The sequence below is a fragment of the Cladophialophora carrionii genome, assembly GCF_000365165.1.
Source record: "Cladophialophora carrionii CBS 160.54 unplaced genomic scaffold supercont1.1, whole genome shotgun sequence".
Classification (NCBI taxonomy): Eukaryota; Fungi; Ascomycota; class Eurotiomycetes; order Chaetothyriales; family Herpotrichiellaceae; genus Cladophialophora; species Cladophialophora carrionii.
The window spans coordinates 4283265-4307829 of NW_008481816.1; the positions used below are offsets into that span (position 1 = coordinate 4283265).

Here is a 24565-nt window from a genome sequence, read left to right on the forward strand (position 1 = left end):
ACAGCACTTCGTAGAAAGCCGGAGATGGCCGGAAGAGCCTCACACGGTAGTTAACGCGCATTGCGTGGATGTTCACAAGTACAGAGTACGGAGTACTAGGAGTAATAATGCTTTAACTGCTACCCAATCGGAGTCGTCCAGCTGCTCCGCCGTCAAATCCATGCATTCATTCATTCATTCATCTTTCACTCGGGGTCGAAAAGAGCTTTGAGAGTCGAACAATTGCCTCTCCATCACGATTCCTCTTTTTTGCCCGGCTTGTCCCCCCTCTTTCGCGTCGCTAGAGCTTCTCTGTATTCAGCCTGCCTTGGGCAACTTTCACAATGTCCTCAGGCCCATCCTGCGCTCTCCGCCGTTCGATCGGTCTCTTCTCACACCACAACTCGGTTCTCCGCACGCAGAGACGATTTGCCCGCGTGCATGACGTCCGCTTCGTTGCGACTCAGAACAAAAAAGAGCAGATACTTGACAGGTATAGGGAGAAGTTGGAACAAAAGGCGAAATTGGAGGGACACGATTCAATCTCATCTCTAAAGGAAGCGTACAAGGACAAGGTCGAGAGTTACAAGCGCGCGGCGAATCCTGTACCTTTACCGACCCCAGCAAGTCAAACCTCGGCGACGAACCACTCGCCCTTCCAGCAGCCTCCACCGCCGCCGCCTACACCGCAGTCTACATCTTCATCACAAGCTGGAAATGCTCCCACGACGCAGTCGTCCGGCGCGCCAGGCATAAGACCTCTTTCCTCGTACCTTGACCTCGAAAAGGTCTCCTCTCTACCAAACAAAGAGGTAGAATACATTTGGCGGCTTCGCCACGCCAGTGACCCCTTGTCTCTTTGTGCTGTCATTCCTCTCGAGACATATAACCGTATTCACCGCACTGCACGGCGTCACCCGCAGTTCGTTCTACCCTTACCGAGACCTGTGGCTGAGGATGGGAGCGGCGATGTGAAACAATCAGACCAAGGTTTTGAAAGCGGCGCGGTAAGATCTGCGTCGGACATCCATTTCTTGCAATGGGGCTTCCATCCCCCAGCGGGCCAACGGTCGAACCCAGACGCGAAGACTGCCAATACACACACGAGCACTGTGCTATTCACGCATCTGGCGGCGTTCAAGCTGCATGGGACATACGCACAGCCACATACGACCATTACCCACCATCTTGACCTTGCCGACTCGCACGGCCTAGTCCTGCTGAACGGGTCGGTCGTCAAAGGGCGCGGTGTAAGCGTTGAAGAAGGCCGGTGGCTGCTGATGTGCCTGCAAAAGTTCTATGACTATGAAGGTCATGGTGGAGGTATCGGGCGCGAAAAGCGGCAGGGACTTTTGGAGAAATTCAGCAAGGGGGATCAGGGCTTCGACCTGGAAGAACTGGTCGATGAAGCTGAAAGAGTCTCGTGAATGATTTCGTTGAGTTGGCCAACCGGCTCACTTCGTAAGTCGTTTCGCTCGACGTCAACATCCGTCTTCTCGAGATCTTGCTTCTCTTGTCGGGCTCCGAGCACTTCATGAACAAGGAATTCCCATATTGCTTCAAAATACCCCGGTTCAGCCACGGTGGAGTTGTGGTCACCATTCGGGAAGTCCTTCCACACTTTGCGGGTAGGACATTGATTGAATAGGTCCTTCATCATCGATGGCGGCACAATCTCGTCGCGGAGGCCCGAGAGGAAGAGGACCGGGATGTCTTTGTCTCCGACTTTAGAGATGCTCTGCTCCGAATCCCACCGCTGGTGACAAAGATATGCGAGATACTTGGCTGGGGGCATAACCGAGGGGATCAGCTTGCGGATCGATAAGAAGGTGTTTTCCAGGATGACCGCTGCGATATCGCCAACCTGGTAGTTCGTCTGCAAGAGTTTAACGGCGAGGGCACCACCCAAACTCTGACCGTACAGCACGATGTGGGTCTTCCTCAGCTCCTCATGGTTTCGCACATAGTCCAGCGCCGTTTGTCCATCGATCGACAATCCATCTTCACTGGGTGAACCAGTCGACGAGCCGTACCCTCGATACTCGACCATGAAGACATGGCAGCCTAGGCTCTCGGACAAAACCTTGCCGATAGGGAGTCTGTGGCCAACGTTTCCAGCGTTGCCATGGAACATCAACAGTGTGATGTTCTTTCTGAGAGAGGGGGTGGGAGGTCGCAGCAGGTAGGCGTGAAGTGTTTCGCCGTCGGGGGTGGGAAATTTTATAGACTCTGCATTCTTGAGGTGAAACTGTTCGGGTATGGGAACGTTCGTCCTAGAGCCCGCAGGTAGACTGGCGGGATAGATGATGTCGTTCTGCTTGAAATAGAGTAGACTGCTGCCTAGGGCTGCGAGCCCGGAGGTAGCAAAGACGGGAATCCGCAGCCACGTTAGATAGGATGACATGATGGATGGCGACTGGAGGCGCAGATTGCACGGTTAGAGTACAACAGGAGCAGTTCTAGGGGCGCGCATGCATTACACAAAGTGACAGGATGTATTGTCTTAAGAATGCACAGTACGATCAAATAGCGATGTATTCGTATCACAACGAGGAAGTCCACCGTGTTTTGTTACGAGGTAGGTGCGAGGAGAGCTAGGGGTCCATGACGTGGGGAAATTGAGAATAAGGCAGCTTAGGCGAGCACTTAAGCGCCCGAGCCGCCGGAGGTGCCAATGCAGGCGGATTAAGTTAGCTAAGCGGTACGAGAGATTTCTTGCCGCGCAGCTTCCACTCGCCTGCGACCCAAATTGGGGACGCGTTTACTGGTGTGCCTTACTGCGCTGCACAATTCAGCATACTCTCACTTTCCCTTCGCTGCCATCTCATCGACTGCTTCAAACTCCGACCCGACCTGACCTGACTCGCAAGCTTCATCACCGGCTTCTATTGACTGCAGACCGTTCGATATCACTGACCACACGGTCCGCTGCCAAAATGATCGGCCCGGGAAGGGGCATGCTTGGAGAGGATGGCATCCACATCGACATGAACCATTTGAAGTCTGGTGAAGTCAACCTGGGAACATCAATCATGGCAATCAACTTCAAAGACGGAGTTATTCTGGGTGCCGATAGTCGGACAACTACAGGGGCCTACATCGCCAATCGAGTGACGGACAAGCTCACCCAAGTACACGATACGATCTGGTGCTGTAGGTCGGGATCAGCAGCCGACACTCAAGCTGTAGCCGATATTGTGCAGTATCACCTGGGGATGTACGGCATCATGAACAACGAGGCTCCGACCACTCAGACTGCTGCTGCCCTATTTCAGGAGTTGTGCTATGACAACAAAGACCAGCTAAGGTGAGCCAATCCTTGTTGCCGGTAGTCTGGGATTTGTGCTTACTCCTAATAGTGCTGGCATGATCATTGCTGGATGGGACAAGCGGAATGGCGGACAAGTCTACTCGATACCTCTGGGTGGCTCACTGCACAAGGGACCATACGCAATCGGAGGCTCAGGTTCAACATACATCTACGGTTTCTGCGACGCACATTGGAAAGAGGAAATGACGGAAGAAGAAGGCATCAGTTTTGTCAAGGAGGCACTGAGAGAGGCGATCAAGTGGGACGGCAGTTCAGGAGGCGTGATTCGGATGGTTGTGTTAACCGCGAAAGGTGCGCAGCGACATCTGTACCTCCCAGACCAAGGCTACAAGGGACCTGGAAGAGACTGAGGGCGAGTGGCAGTGGGCGGGCGTCAGGGATGCATCGGCGCACACGGTTAATCACGTTAGACATCAGCATGTCAACAGCGAGATGTGGTTTGGCGTAGAGCATTATTGGGTGACCTGCTGTCGGCCGCCAGAGAGTCGCCTAACAGCCACCGAACAGTGGCCTGTCATGCAAAATGACGTCTTGCAAGCAGGGCAGCATCTCGGGGAGTGTTTGGCAACTGCGCCTCACGTCTTCAAAGCCCAACCCAATTCATCCCGAAATAATGCCCGTCTTCCCATGCTTTCTTGTTACAATCTGTCCACCCTTCCATTATCTCCCGCCACTCGCATTGATCGGGTCTGCCGTTGGAGACGGGACAATACACACGCTCGACAGCAGCTATCATCTCTTCCTTCACAAACGACCTGCGGCATGTCTTTGGTAAGTAATCGCATGTTTCCATCGCCCACCGCTTCGTTACCGGCTTGCACCTGCGCAGCACATGCTTGCTCTCCACCAACTGCACAATGCACAACTTCCCTTAAAGCCCACTCATCGGCTGCAGCGGTACCACATCGGCCCTCAAGTAACAGGTAGTCGTCTGCAAGGGCGAATTTGACACGCTTTTGCCCGTCCTAGCCTGCCGTTGACGCCTGCAAACCCCGCCTGTTCCTGTTCGTTGCGCGACTTCAGCTCTCAGAGGGGCTGTTGAAGATCAGGCTGTACACTTTGTCGCGCCAGGCTGAGGCTGCCGCATCCATGCATCCAATGACCTATTATCTTTGAGAACTCTACCTAGACAGAGGCTAACAGTCCCGTGCACAGACATTCTACGCAAAAGGTTGAGATGGGCTCGTTGGTGATCAGCCAAGTGGCGCCGGGACTCGGTCAGCATCCCTATCACCGCATGATGGTCGACAGCAATCCTCATCGGGACGACCCCTCCAGAGGATATACCACGTCGTCTTCACATATCCCTCAAGCCCAGGAGCCGTCCGAAGACCGGGCGACTTCCACGTCGAACCCCCACCACGATGAAGCCGGTAGTGCTCGTCCCTCCTCCCAGCGATACTACCCTCAAAATACAAACCAACACTCCCGTGGATTTGATCAGTCAGGCTTTCCCTTGACTGCCGATTCTCGAGCTGTTGTTGCAGATTCACCGCCATCGCCGCGCCTTCAACCTACATATCGTTCCACCAGATCACTGGGCGCGTCAGAAGCGAGCTCTCCGAGCCGCATCAAGTTAAGAGACTTGTCACACATCCGAAGCCTCGCCAGTGAGGAATACCTGACCCGGCCTCGACTGGGTGGGAGATCAGCTAGCGCCTTCTCCGATGCGGGAAGACAATATGAAATCAGTGCCATGCCAGTTACCGACATCATCGAGATGGTGGCAGGCCTTCTCACAAAGATAACCACCACTAACGACCGACAACACGAGCATCACCGCCCCATTCCGCTCACAGAGGAACAGAGCCACCTCAATCCGCACGCGTCTTGTGTGCTGGCTTTCCACGGCAAGAACGTTCCGGGAATAACGATCCTGAGCTATCTGAGTAGAATTCATAAGTACTGTCCCACCACGTATGAAGTTTTCCTGAGCTTGCTGGTCTACTTCGACCGCATGACGGAGATGGTCAACCGGGGCCTGCTAGGGGATGGGCAGAGGCGATCCACTGACTCACCTGCCACCGCCCCGGAGTCGTCTACGCCCACTCCCCGGTCTCCCGTACCGATGCATGTGGACAGTCCCCAGGAGCATCATGACATTACCAGCCCGGCCTCTCCAGCAGAGTCACGGCCTCAGTCGCAACAAAACCCCACTTCTCCTCAGCCAGGCAGCGCACAAGACTTGTCTCAGTTTTTCGTCGTTGACAGCTACAACATACACCGCCTTGTAATTGCCGGGGTTACGTGCGCCAGCAAGTTCTTCTCGGATGTCTTTTACACCAATTCGAGGTATGCCAAGGTACGTCCCATCAGAATAAATCTTAGACAAGATCTTACCTTTCTGCCTTTCAATGCTGACGCACATGACTTGCAGGTTGGAGGTCTGCCACTAGCCGAGCTCAATAACCTCGAGCTCCAATTCCTCCTGCTGAATGACTTCAGGCTTTCCGTGCCGGTAGAGGAACTCGAGGCTTACGGTACCATGCTTGTCGAGTTCTATGCCCGAGAGCTACTTGCACAACAACAAATTATCGAACAACAGCAACAAGGTGGCCCCGCTGTTTCATCACCTCCTTCTGCCGGTGCTGGAGAGGGCATGTACATTCGTGGCGGATCGTCCTCGCAGGGTGTCGCATCATCTGCCACACCTACTTCTTGAAGCCATTAGCATCCGAGCAGAGCTACTGTCTTCATGGTCGGATTGGTGAAGACGAGGAGGATTCCGAGACCAGCCGCTTCTGTTGTGTTATGTGGCGAACTTGCGGGTCATGACCAGAACACAATACCTATTAGACCAAATTTTTGTGACAATTGCTCATTTTTGCGTCCGGGTCACGTTGGCGAGTACTTGGAGGTGCTTGTGCATGGTACTTTCGACGTGCAATGAGCTAGATGACCCACGAAGACGAGCTTCCAGGGTGTGCATGAGAGCTTTGCATTCGTTTCCTACCTCAGCTGATATATGAAGAGGCCATCTGCGCCCTAGTTCAGACAGGGTAATGCCATGAAAGCGATGACGAGAACGTGTTGATTTCCAGTGACTGTGATTGTGAGTGGATGTTGAATGTCCCCGGTTTCTGAGAAGAAACGTGCAGTTGCGTCGTATCACGCTCGACGGGTTCCATCCTAGCTGTGGCACTGAACGTCCCATCCGTCCTCTGTTGCCTTGTTCCTTTCAATGTCGGCGAACAATGTGAAGCACCTAGCAGCAAATCCGTCAACGCCGTATGTATTAGATTTCTCAGGATAAAGTGTTGGGGCCTAGCTCCTGACTGACTCCTGGGGGCCAGGTGGGATCATCGAAGGCCTGGAACCCCCGTTCTCTACTCGGCGAGCTCGTACATGGCTTTAGCCTCATCCTGCTTCTCTAGGTCTTATGAATGTGTATATGTACATTTAACGCAGACAACGCATTCAATAGCACTGACGCAGAGACCAGAACCGCGAGATGTGAAAGGGGGGGCGCGGTGGATGTATACTCGCACGACTTCATGCAGTATATAGGTATGTATACGTGTACTCCGTATGTACTACGGTCTATCCTTGGAATCGTCTATTGAAACATGCGATGCGGTCCGTCGCCGCTGCACTCGGCCACTATAGTCATGCTTTTGTTCACATGTGGATGCATTATAAACGGGTTAGTAAGTTCCATGTGGTGTGCGAAAGGCAGTGCCGCCGCTTGCAACTTGCATTAGATCCGGGTAGTGTTTCATTGTACGACTTTATGGGTACACCATAGTATGTGTACTCCGTCTGAACGGATTACATGTAACAGTGGTCGGTCCAGGCGACCGCTTCTTTTCATCTCGGGGTCCACTGACTGACTCCACTCGCCTACTGTAGTACTTACGTTGATGCCACGCTACGCCCGAGTGCTCGGCTCGCATTCGCCGCGTTGGCGCGGTATTAATGCATATGTACGGAGTATTTGTGGATACGGCCGCGTCTCGATATGGCTCGACGAGATGAGACGAGCCGCCGAAATGATGTGATGGGCAACGCCGACGACGACGATGGAGGGCCCATCAAAGCACGTCAGTACGGTTGAGTCATCTTGAAAATGAACATGGTGCATCACACTCAGGTTTCATGCTCTTTCACGGGGTAAGGGTTTGTGGACTGTCGATCCACTGAGTTCAGCGTGTCGACACCGCTGCGCTTCTGCCTTCCTTCCCCTGTGAGATTCAGCCTCGCGCAGCCTTATGCGTCCGTCGTGGTGGTGTCGCTTCTGGGCGTTGGTCTGGGATTTCATCGCATACACGTCACTTCTGTCTGTATGTTATGTCTCTGATTTTTTCTTCTTTGATCATGTGGTCGGGTTTGCCACGGTGGGGGATCAAGTCAGAGATAATGAGGGTGGAATATATAGAGTCGAGGAAAGTAAAGTAAAGTAAAGCAAAGTGGGGAAAGAGAACGCGAAGAGTCAATTAGAAGAAACCGATTGAAGAACCTGGACAACACTGAGTATTCATTCGTCTCTGAAACTCAATTCGTCTCCGCGATACACCTATCGTACTGTTCCTATCCTATCCTATCCTATCTTGTCATGTCCCAAGTCATCCAAAGAATGTGACCAAAGCAGATCATCAGATTGCAAAGCTCCTGATGCACAACAAGAAACTCCCCCGCATGCAATGCCTCGTGGTGAAAGACAGTCTAAGAACACGGCACGGGCATTCATCTGCCAAACAGCGCGTAAACCCATCTCACCAAGCCAATTGCGCCTTATTGCCCGAGTCACACGCCAGGCCGGAACAAAAGTCCAGGTCCTTCCCCGTGACCATGGCACTGCCATCACCTGGGAGGCGCTGCCTCGCGGGCCAGATCTCCCTCTTCTCCGCGGTCTCCTTCTTCCAATGCTCCTGCACGATCTCGCGACACCGCTGTTGGAAATATAACGGGCCTTTCTCCATCTTGGGGTGCATCTCGCCGTTCACGAACACGCCGGCGCGTAGGTTCCGTTGGGTCAGGTCGCAGAGGTACTTGTCCTCTTTCATGACACGCTTGTAGATGGCGTCGATGTTCTTGAAGTCTTCGATGGCCGACTTGGTGTTGCGGTACACTTCGTACTGCATCAAAGTTTTACTGGGGGAGATGGGCACAAAGCGCTGAGTGTAGAAAAAGTGTGGTCTGCGGAGCTCATGTTAGTTGATGCTTTTGTGTAGATCAGAAAGAGGAGATTTGGGATACTTACGTGATGGTCATGGAGTTGTTGGGGAAGAAATATGTTGGTGCTACAGTCAGGCCGGCGGCCGCTTGTTCCGGCTTTGTCGCTGGGTTGTGTAAGATGGTGCCGGCTTCGGTGTCAACAGAGTAGGAGGTCAGGTCGGCGATGGCGGGGATGTCTGGATGGACTGTCTTGCAGTGGTAGCATTCGTTGTAGTTGTCGGCTGCGATCTTCCAGTTGTAGGCTCCTTCCATTTCCCAGGTGTGGTCGTACTCGAAGTCGTCCCAGTTGACACCGTCGTAGCGGGGCAGGTCTTCAATGCCTTGGAATTCGTCGGACCAGGGGATTTCGGGCTCCGATTTGGCATCGAGGTTCACCCAGATGAAGCCGTTGCCGTCGATATGGACGTGTATGGGGAAGAGACTGTTCTTGGTCTTGTCGAAATCAGGGAGGTCCTGGTAGCCTGGTGCTTTCGCGAGCTTGCCGTTGAGCCCATACGACCAGCCGTGGTAGAGGCAGGAGAAGATCTTGGCCTGTCCGGAATTCTGCGTCACCACGGGGAAAGCGCGGTGTCGGCAGACGTTGTGGAATCCGTTGATTTTACCTTCGCGATCTTTGCACAGCACAAACTGGAAGCCTGCTACGTCGTACCGTAGGTAGTCGCCGGGCTGCTTGAGTCTGAGCTGGTGTGTGACCATCATCCATTTCCGGGAGAATATTGCTCGTCTTTCGAGCTCATACATCTCGTCCGAGGTATACCATGAGGCCGGTAGCGCCCTGACGGACGAAGCCAACTCATTCTTGTTGCTTGTGGACGAGCCGCCGAGGCCAAGGTATCCTAAGAATGGTAACATCGTCGTAAAGAAACAAAGATTTCTGGGATGTTGTGTACGGTATATCACACACAGTCTTCAAGAGCAATATGACCGTGAGGGTGAAGCACTGGGTAAGAACCAGGTCTTTGGTAGCCTGCCCCTTTATCTTTCCCACCTTATCGTGGTCGGTGACATCGCACGTGGGAAGGCGGTCCCTTGGTGCATTGGGTACCTCGCACATTGATCACGGCTCGTACTGCTCCATGGGGGAGGCCTGTCCTTCGACCAACATGGACGGCTTAGGCAAAAAGGGGCCTCTCAACCCGGCAGTGTCGCCTAGTCTAGACCTCGTCATGGACAAGCGATGGGTGCTTTGGGCCGAGTATGTCGACGCTGCGGACATTCCTCTGACTAAGTCCCGCTCCGTCTCGGCGAGTCATTGAGTGCTGCGATGGCCTGCTGATTTCATGGTGTGAGGTCAACAGGAAGCCCGTGTGGCGCACCGTCGCTGCGATAACCAAGCGGAAACGCGAGGATGCTGAGTGGCCGTATCCTGTCACATTCCAAAGGATCAAGGAAAGCATTGATAGCACATGAGCGGTCCGCTGTCCAAATTCGGTATCTCAAACCATAGACTAGCCTGTCTTCGACTGACAGGCCATCCAACGTCCAACCTCGTCTCGGATTGACCCGAGACAATCAGAGGGGGTTGAGCCATGAAACCCTTATCTCACGGCCTCTTCGCTTAGTGGAGCGGATCGCGGAAGTGGCAATTGAAGCTTTAGTAAGATCTGCGAACCGGCGGAGTTGGGAATGGTCAACTTTGCCCTTAACCATGAATAGAAAAAATTCACGGACTCGCGGCAATAAGCTCTCGGGTCCAGCTACCCTGGATCTCCCGTGCAGGCAGGATCGCCTTCACCCATGGGGTGATAGAACACAGGAGAAGGAGCATCGTGCACGCAATCGGCCATGATGCGGTCATGAAGAATGTGCACAAGATGCCGTGCGATGTGGAAGCGGTGACTGCGACGTCGTGGTGAGAGTCTTCGAAATAATCAATTAATGAGAAGAAACGCAGGTGGAAAAGAGGGGAAGAGGGGCAGATCGCCGTCACACATGATTGGCTGGCACAGGCCAGTGCCAAGACTGCATGTCAGCTGCGCACACAATCGACCGTCCACCGAACCGCTCACCTCACACCCATCCACCAGCGCTGTCAAGGATTGTGTATACAGTCATGCATGATCCAGACCTCGTATCGTCAGTCCGCTTCTCGGAAGCCGACATGCCCCATGCCCACCTAACCCTTTTTCCGTTAGGACTTCCATCCAGGCGGGTAGGAGACCCTTCCAGTTCCAGGGCATCGATTCCATGAGCAGCTACCGGTATAATCACCTGGCGTTGTTACGGTTGTATTTTTATTTCATTGTCTATTTTGGCACCGGCGTCACTTGGAGCCTTGATATTGTCGCTCATGCTGTGATCCCCCAGATTCCGGCGTGTCAGTATTGCTCACTTCACTAATCTGCCCGAGTCTGGAGACCTCTGTTCACAATGGGTTCAATCGCGCCAGCAACTCAACCCCGTGTTGTGATTATTGGAGCAGGCATTGTCGGTACGAACCTCGCCGACGAGCTGGTGTCGCGAGGATGGAGCGACATCACGGTCATCGACCAAGGGCCTCTGGACCTGCCAGGAGGATCAACGTCACATGCTCCTGGCCTGGTCTTTCAAACTAATCCGTCAAAAACCATGACCCTCTTTGCAAAATATACCGTCGAGAAGCTATTGTCACTGGAGTCTGAAGGTCAAAACTGCTTCAACCAGGTAGGCGGCCTCGAGGTCGCAACTACCCCTGCCCGCCTGGAAGAGCTGAAGCGGAAGCATGGCTACGCCTCGTCATGGGGTGTCGAAGCGCGTTTGATCACCGCCGACGAATGCCTCGAACTCTATCCCCATCTGAACAAGGACATGGTTCTTGGGGGTCTGCACATCCCTAGCGATGGTCTGGCTTTGGCAGCACGCGCCGTACAGCTGCTCATCTCCCGGACACGGGAGGCCGGAGTTCGCTATCTCGGCTCAACTCCTGTCACTGGCATTGAGCGATCGAAAAACCAAGTCACGGGCGTGACGACCCCAAATGGATCAGTTCCTGCCGATATCGTCGTCTCTTGTGCAGGCTTCTGGGGCGTTGAAGTCGGAGCCATGATTGGGTTACCCATCCCTTTACTGCCACTCGCTCACCAATATGCCAAGACCACTCCCGTGCCTGCCCTGGCTGGCAAGAACCCACAACCAAACGGTGCCAGCCTGCCCATTCTGCGCCACCAAGACCAAGACCTCTACTACCGCGAACACGGCGACCGATACGGTATTGGCTACTACGGCCACAAGCCAATGCCCGTCGTGGCCGCCTCTCTGGGCTTAACCCCTGAGCACGTCGATGAAAAGAACATGCCGTCGCGCCTCGACTTTACGCCAGAGGACTTTGAGCCGGCGTGGAAGGAGACCCAGAACTTGCTTCCCACGCTGAAGGATGCCCAAGTCGCTGACGGCTTCAATGGCATCTTCTCCTTTACCCCCGATGGCGGACCATTGGTCGGACAAGCTCCCCACTTGGACGGATTCTATGTGGCAGAGGCAGTCTGGGTGACACATTCCGCGGGTGTGGCTCGTGCTGTGGCAGAAGTACTGACGGAAGGACGGTCCCGAATCGATCTTGCGGACTGTGAGCTTACGCGCTTCGAGGAGGTACAACTTACACCGCAATACATCGACGAGACATCACAACAGAACTTTGTCGAGGTCTATGATATTCTACACCCACTCCAGCCGAAGGAGTCGCCTCGCAACCTACGCGTCAGTCCGTTCCACGCACGGCAGCGTGAGCTGGGCGCTTACTTCCTCGAAGGCGGAGCTTGGGAGCGCCCCTACTGGTTCGAAGCAAACGAGAAGCTGATCAAGGATCTGCCAGAGGAGTGGAAGCCCGTCGAACGTGATGCCTGGTCTGCCAGGTACTACTCACCCATTGCAGCCGCAGAAGCCTGGAAGACGCGCACCGCTGTGGCAATGTACGACATGACGCCTCTCCGTCGGCTGGAGGTATCGGGCCCTGGAGCCGCCGAGTTGCTGCAAAAACTGTGCACGGGTAACGTTACCCTGAAGCCCGGTGCTGTTACCTACACGCTGTTCCTCAACGAGTTCGGTGGGGTCCGGAGTGATCTCACGGTTGCGAGAATTGAGGAAGAGCTGTTCCAAGTCGGCGTCAACGGACCTGTCGACACCGCTTATGTCACCCGAGCGGCGCGCCTGCAAAGTCGAGAAACACCCGAGAAATGGGTGCATGTCAGCGACATCACTGGTGGCACCTGCTGCATTGGCCTCTGGGGACCTCTTGCGCGCGACGTGATCAGCGGTGTCAGTAGTGACGACTGGTCGAACAAGGGACTGCGATACTTCCGATGCAAGAAAGCAAACATCGCCGGCATACCAGTAAGGATTATGCGGCTGTCCTATGTCGGTGAACTTGGTTGGGAGATCTATACCAGCGCAGACAGAGGTCAGGCGCTGTGGGATGCCCTGTGGAAGGCTGGCCAGCCTCACGGAGTCATTGCTGCAGGCCGCAGCGCTTTCAACGCGCTGCGGTTAGAGAAAGGCTATCGATCCTGGGGTACTGATATGACGACTGAACATGACCCGTACGAGAGTGGACTCGGATTCGCAGTCAAGCCCGGGAAAGAAGGCTATGTCGGCAGTGTTGCACTCAAAGGACGCTCCGTGGAAACCGTTGCAAAACGTCTCCGCTGTCTCACCGTCAACGACGGCAAGTCCATGGTTTTGGGCAAGGAGCCTGTTTTCTTCGATGGTAAGCCGACTGGGTACGTTACCAGTGCTGCATTCGGCTACACGATTCGCAAACCAATCGCCTACGCTTGGCTGCCCAGCACGGTAGGTGAGGGTGAGTCCGTCGAGATTGAGTATTTTGGGAAGAGAATTCCTGCCACCGTTACACCCGAGCCGTTGTTCGATCCAGATATGAGCCGGTTGCGCGGATGATAGCGGTTTCGGGAACGACATTGATTACTGCGTTGGAAGAAAGTGCAAGAGATTTGGCGTTGACAGGCTTGTGGGTTTCTTGATTACGAAAGAGTTGACGTGCTCGAAGACTGGCTCCTAGCTTCGCTGATTTTTTCCATAGTTTGCAAGATTGCAACCTTGACCGCCTCTAGGGATTTACACACACACACATGGACCTTCAAGAACTCGAAGACATCCTTTTTTCCGTGGCAGTCAGCTCGCAGCCGAAAGCGACATCGCCTCCGAAGTAAAATTTCCAGTGCGACATATTCAACCAACGAAGCCAATGCGACTGTTCAGCTCAAAGAAACCTAAGCGAATCAGCTCACGGTCGATGGCCACAAGCAGCACCTACTTCTATCTCGCCTCTCCATCTAAGCATCATTTTCCAATGCAATATCATAAACGCGATATACCTTATGCGACATTTTCAGCTCGACATACCAGGGCTATTGAGTTCGTCCAAGAGGGCAGCACCTCCACCTCCGCCAATCCCTAAGCATCATTACCTCGATACGACATGACATATCCAAGTCGATAGATCCGATATATGTACTTGCGACATGTTCAGCTCGACATTGATCCATGCAACGTGTTAGTACATCTACCAGTGCAGCACGTCCGGTACACTTTCGAAATCAACGCCATCCCGCGAAGCATACAATACACGAAGAACTGTAGCCAAATCACTCAAGGCGACGTGTTGTTTCATCCTATCTGTGCGTCCATCCATAGCGACACCCCAGCACCACGGAATCGACAAATCATTCCATTTCCCGACACGGCAGTCTTGACACACGCTGTCGCGTTCATGACTCGAAAAATACGTACAAACTCTGCAAGCCTACGAGGGTTATCTTGAATGTAACTTTAAGAGATGCGACACGGCGAGATTCGAGATGCACAAAATCGAAAATCCCACCACGTTAATGAGGAAATACTCATAAACTCGAAGATGTTGGAGGGGCCACGGCAGAGCAAGCCAGGTCAGACGCGACCGGAAGGACTATCGATATGGACAATGTTGTCCTTCCCCAGAGCAACAACAGGATATCCGACTGAAGTACACGCTGGACGAACCCATACGCGTTATCAAGGCCAATACTATTGCCATTCGTATTCACACCGCACCGCGCGCAAGCAGGACATTTTAGGGATTCATGCAGCTCGATATAAACGAGCGTCAGGGTCGGAGACGCAGAGCTCGAGACTGAGACTGAATGCGAAGTCAGAGAGACGATACTTCTACGGGTTGGAATCCGTGTCACGACAGTCACGAATGAGATATCCATTGGGAGGACAAAGCAAGGGAAAGTAACAAAGAGAAGGTAAGAAGGAGCAATTCGGCGAACAACTAGCAGAGAGCAGACGAAAAACGGTACCGCCGCCAAAGATATCATACACTGCCATACGAGGCCATACCCGCCGAATATCGCGCTTCGCCTGGTTTGAGATCAAAGGGCACCACTGCCGACGGACGCAATGCTTCTAGGCATGGAAATGAGCAATCGCACTGCTGCATCTTCTCGGTGTGTTTGCCAGCGAGGAGAGTAGCAATGGGAATGCCAATGCGAATGGAAGTGCCAGGTGACGACAGTCAAGAATCCCGTTGCGACGGACACGGGATCCGAAGCAGGAATGGATCACTGCTGTCTTCATCACGAAGAAGGTTGACGTGGCAGGTATGAGGTGGGTCTGCACCATCCGAGCGGTTTTGCGATCTGGGCCCAAGGAGTTACCGGTATCAGTTACCTCAAGGTAAGACTTGACTTCATTTCGCAGTACGTGGCAGGCAGGCTGGCAGGCAGGCAGGCACGTCGCACTGGAGCGAATTACTCACTTCCTCACTCACTCTACCATTCCCGGATGCATCATCTCTCAAGGAATGCGGCGGCATCACACAACCAGAGCAGGCAAACAGATCCTCGTCTTGACGATGCATACATGGCATGCGTGGCAAAATCGATGGACAGGCGGGCCGACATCCAACTGTGGAAGTGGTGAAATCGAAACAGCTTTATCGCACCTCGTTAGGGCGTGCGTGTGCGTGTGTGTCTTACTCGATTTAACGTTCTGGTCTAACTTAGGAAACTTCCATGGAGCCACCTATGGAAAGAAAGCACCGGTCATGCGTCAGCAGCATGTGCTCTCTCCATGCTCACCGTCATATTCACAGTAGGTCGGTAGGTCGGTAGGTCGGTACGGTGTGGGTGGTGTGCAACCCCAGTCTGATCTGGTCTGGCTGATCAGCGCAGGTGGAGCATCGCTTCTGGCATGCATGGTCTAGGCCGCAAGGGGTAACGAGATCCATTGATTAGCGCCGGTACTTATCTTGTGGCGCGACTTGCATCCCACACTACCTCTCCTGGCGCCAGAGTTCGCGGTTCGGTCTCGTGGGAACGTCGATGCACCGGGACGGACACGGACGAGTCTCATCAGCGAGCGGGCCGCATGTTCATTTGGGTCGTATGGACCGAAGAAAGGAAGGAAGGAGGGAAGGAGGGACATGGCATGCACTCGGGACCCGGGATTCGACCTTGCCACTGCAACCAGGCCGACATTGACCTGAGACCGGGCCATCCTGAGGGGTGAGCGGTGAGCCTGCTGGGTTATGGAAGGATGCAAGTCGGTCTCCTGAGATCGCGGCGTCAGGCACTTGGAAGGAACGAATGTCGAATACCATTGTCGTCCACCGGGAACTGACGCTCAGAGTCACGAAAACGAACGGAGCTATGCCTGTACACTCCCAAGTATTTCCAGAGGCTGTAGAGACAAGACACAACCACTGCAGTCTCGACGTGCAACTGCTCGCCAGTGGACATAGGCGTCTCGAGGGCTGACCAAGTCTCTCCGCAGACTTGTTTACGATAGACCGTAGAATGAACAGTCTGAGACGCACAGGTTATACCTTCGCCATTAGAAACTTGACCCGGTAGATATGTTATGCACTTCGACCGGACCCCCCATACATTCATTTTCCTTTAGATATCGCCGGACAAGTAGCAGTAGCAGGAGCACTCGCATCGCAAGAATCCCAACAGAAATGCCTAACGCAGAACAATGCAACGCAATGCAATGCGCAATGATTCTTCCCGAAGGGCCATCCCGTGCATCATTACAGCTTCGCCCTCAACTGCCCCTGCCCCTTGCCTCGCGACGTCTCCTTGCCATCTATCAAGTCCTTCATCTCGAATCTCGGGAAATCCGCAAAGAGGGCCGGATCCGGCCGTTCGCGATCCCAGGCCCATTTCTCCCTCAGCTCGGGCGACAGCTCGCCCTCGAGCATCTGGACCACGTACTTGCCCAGCACGGGGAAGAACTTGAAGCCGTGGAAGGACCCGCACGCGGCCACGTAGAGGCCCTGGGCCGCGGCGTGGGGGGAGATGATAAAGTCGCCCGACGAAGTAAATGCGTCCCTGGCAAGACGCAGGTGTTATGTTAGTCATGGGTGGTACCCAGAGGGATATGTTCAGACTTTATACGCGGCGCACACCCACACCCACACCCACACAAAGGCACGGGACAGGCACTCCCACTTACCAGCAGATGCGATGCTTTTCCATCTTCCACGTCGCGCCCTTTCTACCGTAGAAGACGTTGTTCGCGTGGTTGATGTCCTCCTTCAGCCGGCCCGAGACGTCCCACTGCGCGTAGTCTGGCTGGGCGGGTGGCGCGGAGATGAACCGACCGGGCACGACTTCGTGGGTGTTCTTGAAGATCGTCTGGCCCCACCATTTGAGCTCTCTGTCCTTGGTGGGCGGGAGACTGCCGATGAAGGGACCTACGCGTGTTAGGAAGACGCTGTCAGCAGAGTACCACGCAAAGTACCACATGTCGCTCAGACGCGGTAGGTGACAGGTTCAGGAAGTAGAGTGAAGGCCAAATCGTACCTGCCGTAGGAGTATATCCCTGGACGCCGACGGGCATGGCGGCGAACCGGCCGTAACTTGCATCATCCAGCTTCGTCATGCCCGTGGTGATGCCTCCGGCCACGATCCTGTCCTCGGCGCGAAGATCGGATTTCCCAGTGCTCTTGGCGCTCAACTCCAGCAACTTCGGCGTGTATGCCCCGGTGCTGAGGATGACGTGGGAAGCTCTCAGGCTCTGTCCCGTCGAGGTCTTGACCCCGACGCAGCGACCGCGACCGCGACCACCGTCCAACAGTAAGCTTGTAACCTCGGCGGTCACGTACTTGACGCCCAACTCGATGCACTTCTTCGTCACGGCGCGTAAGCAGTCGCCGGCGGCCCCCCAGCCGCTGGTCTTGTTGACCAGCACCTCCTTGACGTCCGTGTAGTCGGCGTCCTCGAACAGGCCGCCGTACAGTTTCCGGGCTTCCTCAATGGGCAGCGCCTGGAGATCGGCTTTCCGCCCCAGCTTCCTGTAGTTGTCGATGACTTCCTGGGCGTAGTCGCTGCGACAGATCCAGAAGATGCCCGTCTTGTGGAAGTACGGCTTCCAGAGCGGGTCGGACTCGAAGACGTCTTGCGCCTCGAGCCCCAGTTGGCAGTAGATGATGTCGTCGTAGTCGGCGCGCACGACCTTGTTCCAGTCCCATGACGCAGCGACTCGGCTGTCGGCGTCGTACGCGTCTCGGTCGACGATCGTCACAGAGGCCTGGGGATATTTCTTGATCAGGTGATAGGCAGTCGACACGCCGAAGACGCCGGCACCGACGATGAGGTACGACTTGTCGGAGCCCATGGTGGCGAGAAGTCGACAATACTGTAGCCTCAAAGGTCGCTCCGGACACGCGAGGACAACGACAAGTTGATTGTGTCTGTCATATTTCTATCGGTGAGCCTGTGAGCAAGGACGAGTTCGGGGTGGCATGGGCCGTTCTCGGCCATGGGCGGCGATGTGGGACGTCCGCAGCGCTTCCCATTCGGTGGAGAAGATACTCAAGTCGGGCATTATAACCACGAAAAGAAAAGCCTTCCAGCAGAGGAATGACACGTGAGGCGGTCCGGGCTGATTACGACGGGACTGTAGGAGGCAATTCAGTTCGCGCCCACAAGGGACACCGACTGTTACACACTTTGATTTAATACCGAGCCTCCCTTCTTTAATGTCTACACTGTCCTGATGTTGCCGTCAGAGTCCCGACGCATGAGTAATAACAGCGTACGCATCCCACAATGACGGTGTCCTCTTGCCTACGACTCACCCACAGCACCAGTGAAGGTCTCAACTCGCGAGAAATGAATAAGATCCGTTTGCGTGAGGCGACGACGGCATGACCAGTCGAGCCGTCTTCCATTGCTTCATCTGCCACCGAGTGCACGAACTCGGACCTTGCGCCTTGCACGTCATGATAATGGTTGGACACTCATCCTGGTGCGCGAGGCAAAGCATGGAATGAACACTTCTAATGGCAGCTGCTGGGTAGTTGGTACCTTTTCTGTACGGGACATTGCAGTGCAGGCACAATTCTCCTTCACCGCTTGAACGAGGCATAAACCAGCTCCCATATCTCAGCAGAAACAGACGTAGGGCTGATCGTCCATCCCTGTCTGCAGACTCACTAATATACACACGCAGAACAGAAACATGCCTCATAAGAGTGATCGTCGTGCCAGACATAATCAATCGTCCTCATTCATGGCCTGCTGGAAAACTAGCCTGGTCAATGCACCGCTGTAAACCCCATACTCGCCACAACAGCATAGCAATCACTTTGTCGTCTGTCATGTCAAAGCATACACCAGCTCCCAGATACATGCTTCCGATGGTGACTCAAGTCCCACGGAACAAAAACTGCATGTCCTCGGGGGTCAACTTGTCCAAAGCGACCTGGTCGTTGTTGACTGTGCCATTGATCATGTTGGCCTTCTTCTCCTGAAGCAAGACCATCCTCGACTCGACCGAGTCTTCGATGCAAAGCCGGGTGATCTTGCAGGGGCGACGTTGTCCGATACGGTGGCATCGATCTGCGGATTGCCATTCAGCAGCTGGGTTCCACCACCTGTGAAGAATCCAAAGTTAGCAGGGGTTTGCCGAAGGGAGGGGAAAAGAGGCCGCCGGCAGAACTTACGGGTCGATAATGAACACCCTGCTAGCCTCGGTCAGGTTCAACGCAACACCACCAGCCTTGAGCGAAACAAGGAACACTTCAACGTCGACATTGTTCATGAAATGTTCGATCGACTTCTGCCTCTGTGCCGGAGTCATGCTTCCATCCAGCAAAACAGTCGAGAAACCGGATTTCTGCAACCGCCACTGCACAAGCTGCAACATCGAGGTGAACTGTGAGAAGACAATACTCTTATGGGTCTGCTTCTTGCTGCGCAACTTGTACAAGTCATAAACCAACATCTCGATCTTGGTAGAGCTAGTCCAGTCCTCCATCTTGATGCGGTTGATGATGGACGATTTCTTGACGTTGTCTTCATCCTGCTCGATCTCGGGCTGGTCCCAGTCTATCACGAGAGGGATGTGGCAGCGTGGACAATCTGCGTCGGCTTCAGTACCTCCGTTGATACTACCAGCGAAGGACTGGATGTAGGACTTGGCGCATTGCCGACAGAACTCGTGGCGACAGCGCGAGCGGATGGCTTCCTCGGCGGGTTCGTCGCAGATGCAGCACACCAGGACGTTTTGACCACCTTCGGCGTTCTTGCGAAGGATAAGATCAGGATGGTTGGCAACCTGTCTCATTTGCATGATCAGGCCAAAGATGTTGGCGTAGTTGTTGAGCATAACACCTTGGGACACGTAAGTGTCAAATTTGCGGGTCGAGTTGGACATAATGCTCTGAGAAAAGTCGCGTTCGATCTCCCCAAAGAATTCATTGTGGATGACAATCTCTTTGGGTGGCAGTTCCATAGACGACGTGTGATCCTTCTTCATGCGCCGAAGCATGATGCGATCAGTGATGAGGCGTAGTTTGTCCAGGCCGGCTTTTCTTAGCTGCTTGTTCTCCGCTTGCGTGATCGGATTGAGAATCTCCTGGTTGAAAACCGAGACATGGTTGAAGCCACTGTGTTTGCACGAAGTGCATCGCTTGGATTCATCCTGGGACCAGTGGAGCTGGTGACATTTGCACGCCTTGCAGAAATAGCAAGCAAATGGTTTAATTTCCAGGAACCGCAGAAGCGAGAAGAACTCACCAATGCGATTCTGGACCGGCGTGCCAGATAAGCACCACTTGTAGTTGGCCTTCAAGGCGAAGCAGGCTCTGGCAACACCTGTAGTGCGGGATTTGATGCTGTGAGCCTCGTCGAGGATCAAACGGTGAAACTTGATGGAATGCAGCACACTGTCCTCCTTGACGAGCCCGCCCCCACGATTCCAGCCTTTTTCTTCTTTGCGGTACATGGATTCCAGGCCGGAGTAGGAGACCATGATGACATCGTATTGCCTCAAGTCCTTGACCTTCATCGTTTTGCACTTGGGATTGGCGGAGATATGGTAGATGAGGACCTTCAGCTTTCCGTCGGTATACTCATTCATCTCAGATTGCCATTGCATGAGTGCAACGGGTGGGACGACAACGAGACTGGGAGCCTTGGCGGGATAATCGGACATAATCAAGCTGACCGCCTGGATGGTCTTGCCCATACCCATTTCATCACCGAGTAGGCCACCTGCCCACTTGGACTTTTCTTGCTTCATCATCCAGTCTAGACCTTCGAGCTGGAAGGGTTTGAGCTTGCGGTTGATACCAGAAGGTTGAGGAGCTTGGACAGGAATAATCCGAGGTTCCTTTTCAAGCTCAGTCCACATGGTCATGATCTCGGGGTGAGCCTTCTCCAATTTCTTGCGTTCCTTGATCTGGCGTCGCCGCTGGGGGTGAAAGTAGTCCCGTCTCTCCTCCTCGGTCAGGGTGTCCCATTGGAGAGAACGGCCACCGCGCCCGCGGCGACGCTTAGATCCCGATGTGCGCGCAGCAAATCCAGATGCCGCTGCAGAAAGAGCGTCATCATCAGCATCGTCACTAACTTCTGCTGAAAAATCTGACATGGAGGAATCAATGAAGTCTTGCATTTCAGTGTCAGCAAGGGATGAAAGTTCCGAGTCTTCGAGTGAAACACCGGCAAGGGGAGCGTGCGGAGCAGGATTGGTCGAATGGATAGGAAGCCTGGTGTATGGCCGACGGGTGCTGGCAAGCGGCACGTCGTCGTCAGTATCGACAGTTTCATCACTGACCACATATGCAGGAGCAGGTCGGGTAGTCCGGGGGCGCTTGGGCAGGGGCAGCTCATCCGTATCCTCGGAGTCAACCACTACGTTGTATTCTTCTTCCTGCAATTTGGCAGCAATCTTTGCATCGGCGTCTTCGTAGTCTTCGTCATCCATGATCTTTCGTTTTCGAGAAGTCCGACCTCGTCCGCCTAGAGCAAACTCGGAAGACTGCAACTGGAGGGCCCTGGCCGTTGCACTGACCTTGGCTTTCGAGGCGGTCGGGTCTGGAGTAGGGACGGTGCTTGTGCCAGGGGTCTCGTAGCTAGAGAGAGAATCCATCGAGTCGGCCACTGACGAAGGGGCAGTAGACTCGGACTGTATTCCTCGGCTGGTCGTGGAAGTCATACCCTTCTTAGGGATAAACACTCCTTGAAAGGTACCTTCCGAGAGTGATCGAGACTCGAAAACCTCCTCCTCGTCGTCATCAGAATCAGGAATCTCCAGGACTTTGGATGCAGCAGGACGACCTCGAGTTCGGGTGTTGGGTCTCTTGATTGGAGGTTTGCTCTCTGCAGGGGATGACATTCGAGTGGCGACTTTCGAGGCTGCTAGCATTGTCAGCAAGATGTCAAGCATGAAAAATGGGGATGGCAAGAACCTTTAGAGGAAGTCGCAGACCTGGAAGAGCGCCGAGTGGCCCCCATTTTGTCTGTCGAGCGCAAAAGTAAGACGGTGGTGAGGTGAACTCGAGTTAAAGGTGAGGGTGAGGCTTGATTGATTTATCGATTGTAGAAATCGAGACCCTGGATCTTGAATACCAATCGGGCAGTAGCGCGTTTCTGCCTGGGGAATGCACCAATGAGAGCGCGTTATCTCACGTGGGCACGCGCACCTGCACGCTCTTTGAGGATTTTCTGGCGTGTCCGGGCGGTTGAACCCCTCACTGCCCCCTGGAGCGCCCTATCAGTGCCACTCTTCTTTGTCGAGGCGTGAAGAGGTGTTTCAATGCCAACTTCCTATCAAGACTGAAAGTTCTTCGATGACTTGAGGCCAATTGTTCTTTGATGACCTGATACCCTCCATTCTTTGTGCAACTTGAGATCCAGATTCGCTCACCCCCCAAAAACCGTCCATCGTTCGCCACCAGTGCCTCAGGATGTAAGCGGATACTCACGATTCAGAGAATTCTCAACTAACTCTCTTCTCAGGTCGAGGCGCAATGCCGGCAATCGCATTCGCGGTCCACAGTCCGCCCTTACCGACTTTCTGGCCTCTCACAATATCTCTGCGCAACAGATTCAACAAGACTACCAGCAGCGCCTGGCAGACGCGGAAAGACGCCGGACAGAGGGAACCGAGAATGCCGAGGCGGAGAAAGAGAACGAGGTCGACGACGATAGTGAAGACCCTGTCGAAAAGAAGAAGCGCAAGAGAAAAGAGGAGAAGGCCCTGCTGAAGATCAAGCAGAGCAAGGAGTTCAAGCGTCGGAAAGCGGTGCAAGAACTAGAAGAAGGCTCTGACCTCGAGCTGGACGACGATGCCCTCGCCCGAAATATGATGGCCAAAGCAGCACCACTTCCTGGCCAGCTCGATAACTGTGAGATTTGTGAGAAGAGATTCACGGTCACACCATACAGCAGGACTGGTCCCGGGGGCGGTCTCCTCTGCGGCAAGTGTTCGAAGGAGCTCAAAGATGACGAAAAGAGAGAGGCTGCGGCGAAAAAGAAACGAGTGTCTGCCCCCAAAGCCCGCAAGCGACAGACTGAGAGCGACAGACTTATGGGCGACGTCAAGTCTGGTTGTAAAAGTCTGGTCGACATGTGCGTGCGGAAAGTCGCCAACGTCGTCAATGACATCGAAGAGTTTGGCGACATGCCACAAGACATTCTCGACCGCCTCAGCCAGATCTTGTCCAAACAGAGAGTCCTAACACCTCGGGTCCTGGATCTCTTTCTACGTCCAGATGTTGATCGAATCATCGTGTACGACTGTGGCAAGCTAGAAACAGAGGATTTCCAGAGGATTTTCGGTACCATGCCTCATGTCGAAATCGTCAATTTGCGCTTCGCCGGTCAGATGAAGGATGGACCGCTTCTGTATATGGTTGACAAGTGCAAGAAAATCCGCCATCTCCAGCTTGGTGCAACCAATCTTGTCAGCGACAATGCATGGGTTGAACTGTTCGACAAGCTCGGTCCTCAACTGGAAAGCCTGAAATTGTCCGAACTTAATGATTCCATGAGGGACGAAACGGTCGAAGTGCTCGCAAAGCAGTGTCACAATCTCAAGCGCCTCAAATTGCGCTCATGTTCCCACATGACGGAAGCATCAATCAATTCTCTCTGCTCTCTAAAAAGTCTTGAGCACCTTACCTTGGCTGTCGCACCAGAGTCTTCGTCGTCGACGCTAGTCGAGCTGGTCACCAGTTTGGGTCCCAACTTGCGGACACTTTGTCTGGAAAACTTCCAAGATCTCGACGACACGGTTCTGGAGGCGATCAAACAATACTGCTCTAAACTATCCAAGCTACGCATCACAGGAAACTGTCTTTGCCACGACAATGCCTTCGCTTCCTTGTTCGACAACGACTCCCCGTTCCCGCCACTCAGATATGCTGATGTAAGCGAGAACAGAGAAATCGACAGCATGAAGCCCGATGGTAGCGAAGCGGACTCAATTGGATTCGGCAGTCTCGCCCTTCCAGCACTTCTCAACCACTCTGGCGCCCGCCTGGAACATCTCAACCTGAAATCAGACAGACATATCTCCCACACCACGCTCCTGGAGTATTTCGACGGAGTCAAGCAATATCCTGCGCTCAAAGATATCGACTTGTCGTTTGTCAGTGCCGTAGACGACGTGGTTGTGGCTGGTATCTTCAAAAGTTGTCCCGAGCTGACTAAGTTGGCGGTGTTTGCTTGCTTTAACGCAAGAGGCGCACGGATCCCCCAGGGCATTGCCGTTGTTGGGTTGCCCAACGCGGGTGACAATATTCTGCAGGGCGACTACGATGGAATATAGGTTTGAGGACCAGGTGTCTTAGTGCGAACAGCGAGTTGGCGG

At 53.9% G+C, this 24565-nt stretch overlaps 9 protein-coding genes across 9 annotated transcripts; 5 read left to right on the plus strand and 4 right to left on the minus strand.

The window, feature by feature from the left end:
- Positions 1–323: 323 nt before the first annotated feature.
- G647_01526 (uncharacterized protein) lies at positions 324–1406 on the plus strand (the record flags this gene model as incomplete). Its single annotated transcript, XM_008724925.1, has 1 exon — positions 324–1406. The coding sequence occupies one exon, from the start codon at positions 324–326 to the stop codon at positions 1404–1406; it is 1083 nt and encodes a 360-aa protein (XP_008723147.1).
- Positions 1407–1460: 54 nt separating this feature from the next.
- On the minus strand, positions 1461–2383 carry G647_01527 (uncharacterized protein; the record flags this gene model as incomplete). The annotated part of the gene is made up of 2 exons (XM_008724926.1): positions 1461–1491; positions 1548–2383. The coding sequence occupies 2 exons, from the start codon at positions 2381–2383 to the stop codon at positions 1461–1463; spliced, it is 867 nt and encodes a 288-aa protein (XP_008723148.1).
- Positions 2384–2915: 532 nt separating this feature from the next.
- On the plus strand, positions 2916–3660 carry G647_01528 (uncharacterized protein; the record flags this gene model as incomplete). The annotated part of the gene is made up of 2 exons (XM_008724927.1): positions 2916–3286; positions 3339–3660. The coding sequence occupies 2 exons, from the start codon at positions 2916–2918 to the stop codon at positions 3658–3660; spliced, it is 693 nt and encodes a 230-aa protein (XP_008723149.1).
- An 890-nt stretch (positions 3661–4550) lies between these two features.
- Positions 4551–5972, plus strand: G647_01529 (uncharacterized protein; the record flags this gene model as incomplete). The annotated part of the gene is made up of 2 exons (XM_008724928.1): positions 4551–5612; positions 5688–5972. The coding sequence occupies 2 exons, from the start codon at positions 4551–4553 to the stop codon at positions 5970–5972; spliced, it is 1347 nt and encodes a 448-aa protein (XP_008723150.1).
- Positions 5973–8022: 2050 nt separating this feature from the next.
- On the minus strand, positions 8023–9337 carry G647_01530 (uncharacterized protein; the record flags this gene model as incomplete). Its single annotated transcript, XM_008724929.1, has 2 exons — positions 8023–8446; positions 8511–9337. The coding sequence occupies 2 exons, from the start codon at positions 9335–9337 to the stop codon at positions 8023–8025; spliced, it is 1251 nt and encodes a 416-aa protein (XP_008723151.1).
- A 1518-nt stretch (positions 9338–10855) lies between these two features.
- G647_01531 (uncharacterized protein) lies at positions 10856–13357 on the plus strand (the record flags this gene model as incomplete). The annotated part of the gene is made up of 1 exon (XM_008724930.1): positions 10856–13357. The coding sequence occupies one exon, from the start codon at positions 10856–10858 to the stop codon at positions 13355–13357; it is 2502 nt and encodes an 833-aa protein (XP_008723152.1).
- A 3136-nt stretch (positions 13358–16493) lies between these two features.
- On the minus strand, positions 16494–18082 carry G647_01532 (uncharacterized protein; the record flags this gene model as incomplete). Its single annotated transcript, XM_008724931.1, has 3 exons — positions 16494–16794; positions 16919–17159; positions 17269–18082. 3 exons carry the CDS (start codon positions 18080–18082, stop codon positions 16494–16496), a joined length of 1356 nt encoding a protein of 451 aa, XP_008723153.1.
- Positions 18083–19114: 1032 nt separating this feature from the next.
- Positions 19115–22117, minus strand: G647_01533 (uncharacterized protein; the record flags this gene model as incomplete). The annotated part of the gene is made up of 2 exons (XM_008724932.1): positions 19115–19343; positions 19413–22117. 2 exons carry the CDS (start codon positions 22115–22117, stop codon positions 19115–19117), a joined length of 2934 nt encoding a protein of 977 aa, XP_008723154.1.
- A 604-nt stretch (positions 22118–22721) lies between these two features.
- G647_01534 (uncharacterized protein) lies at positions 22722–24523 on the plus strand (the record flags this gene model as incomplete). The annotated part of the gene is made up of 2 exons (XM_008724933.1): positions 22722–22742; positions 22799–24523. 2 exons carry the CDS (start codon positions 22722–22724, stop codon positions 24521–24523), a joined length of 1746 nt encoding a protein of 581 aa, XP_008723155.1.
- Positions 24524–24565: the final 42 nt, after the last annotated feature.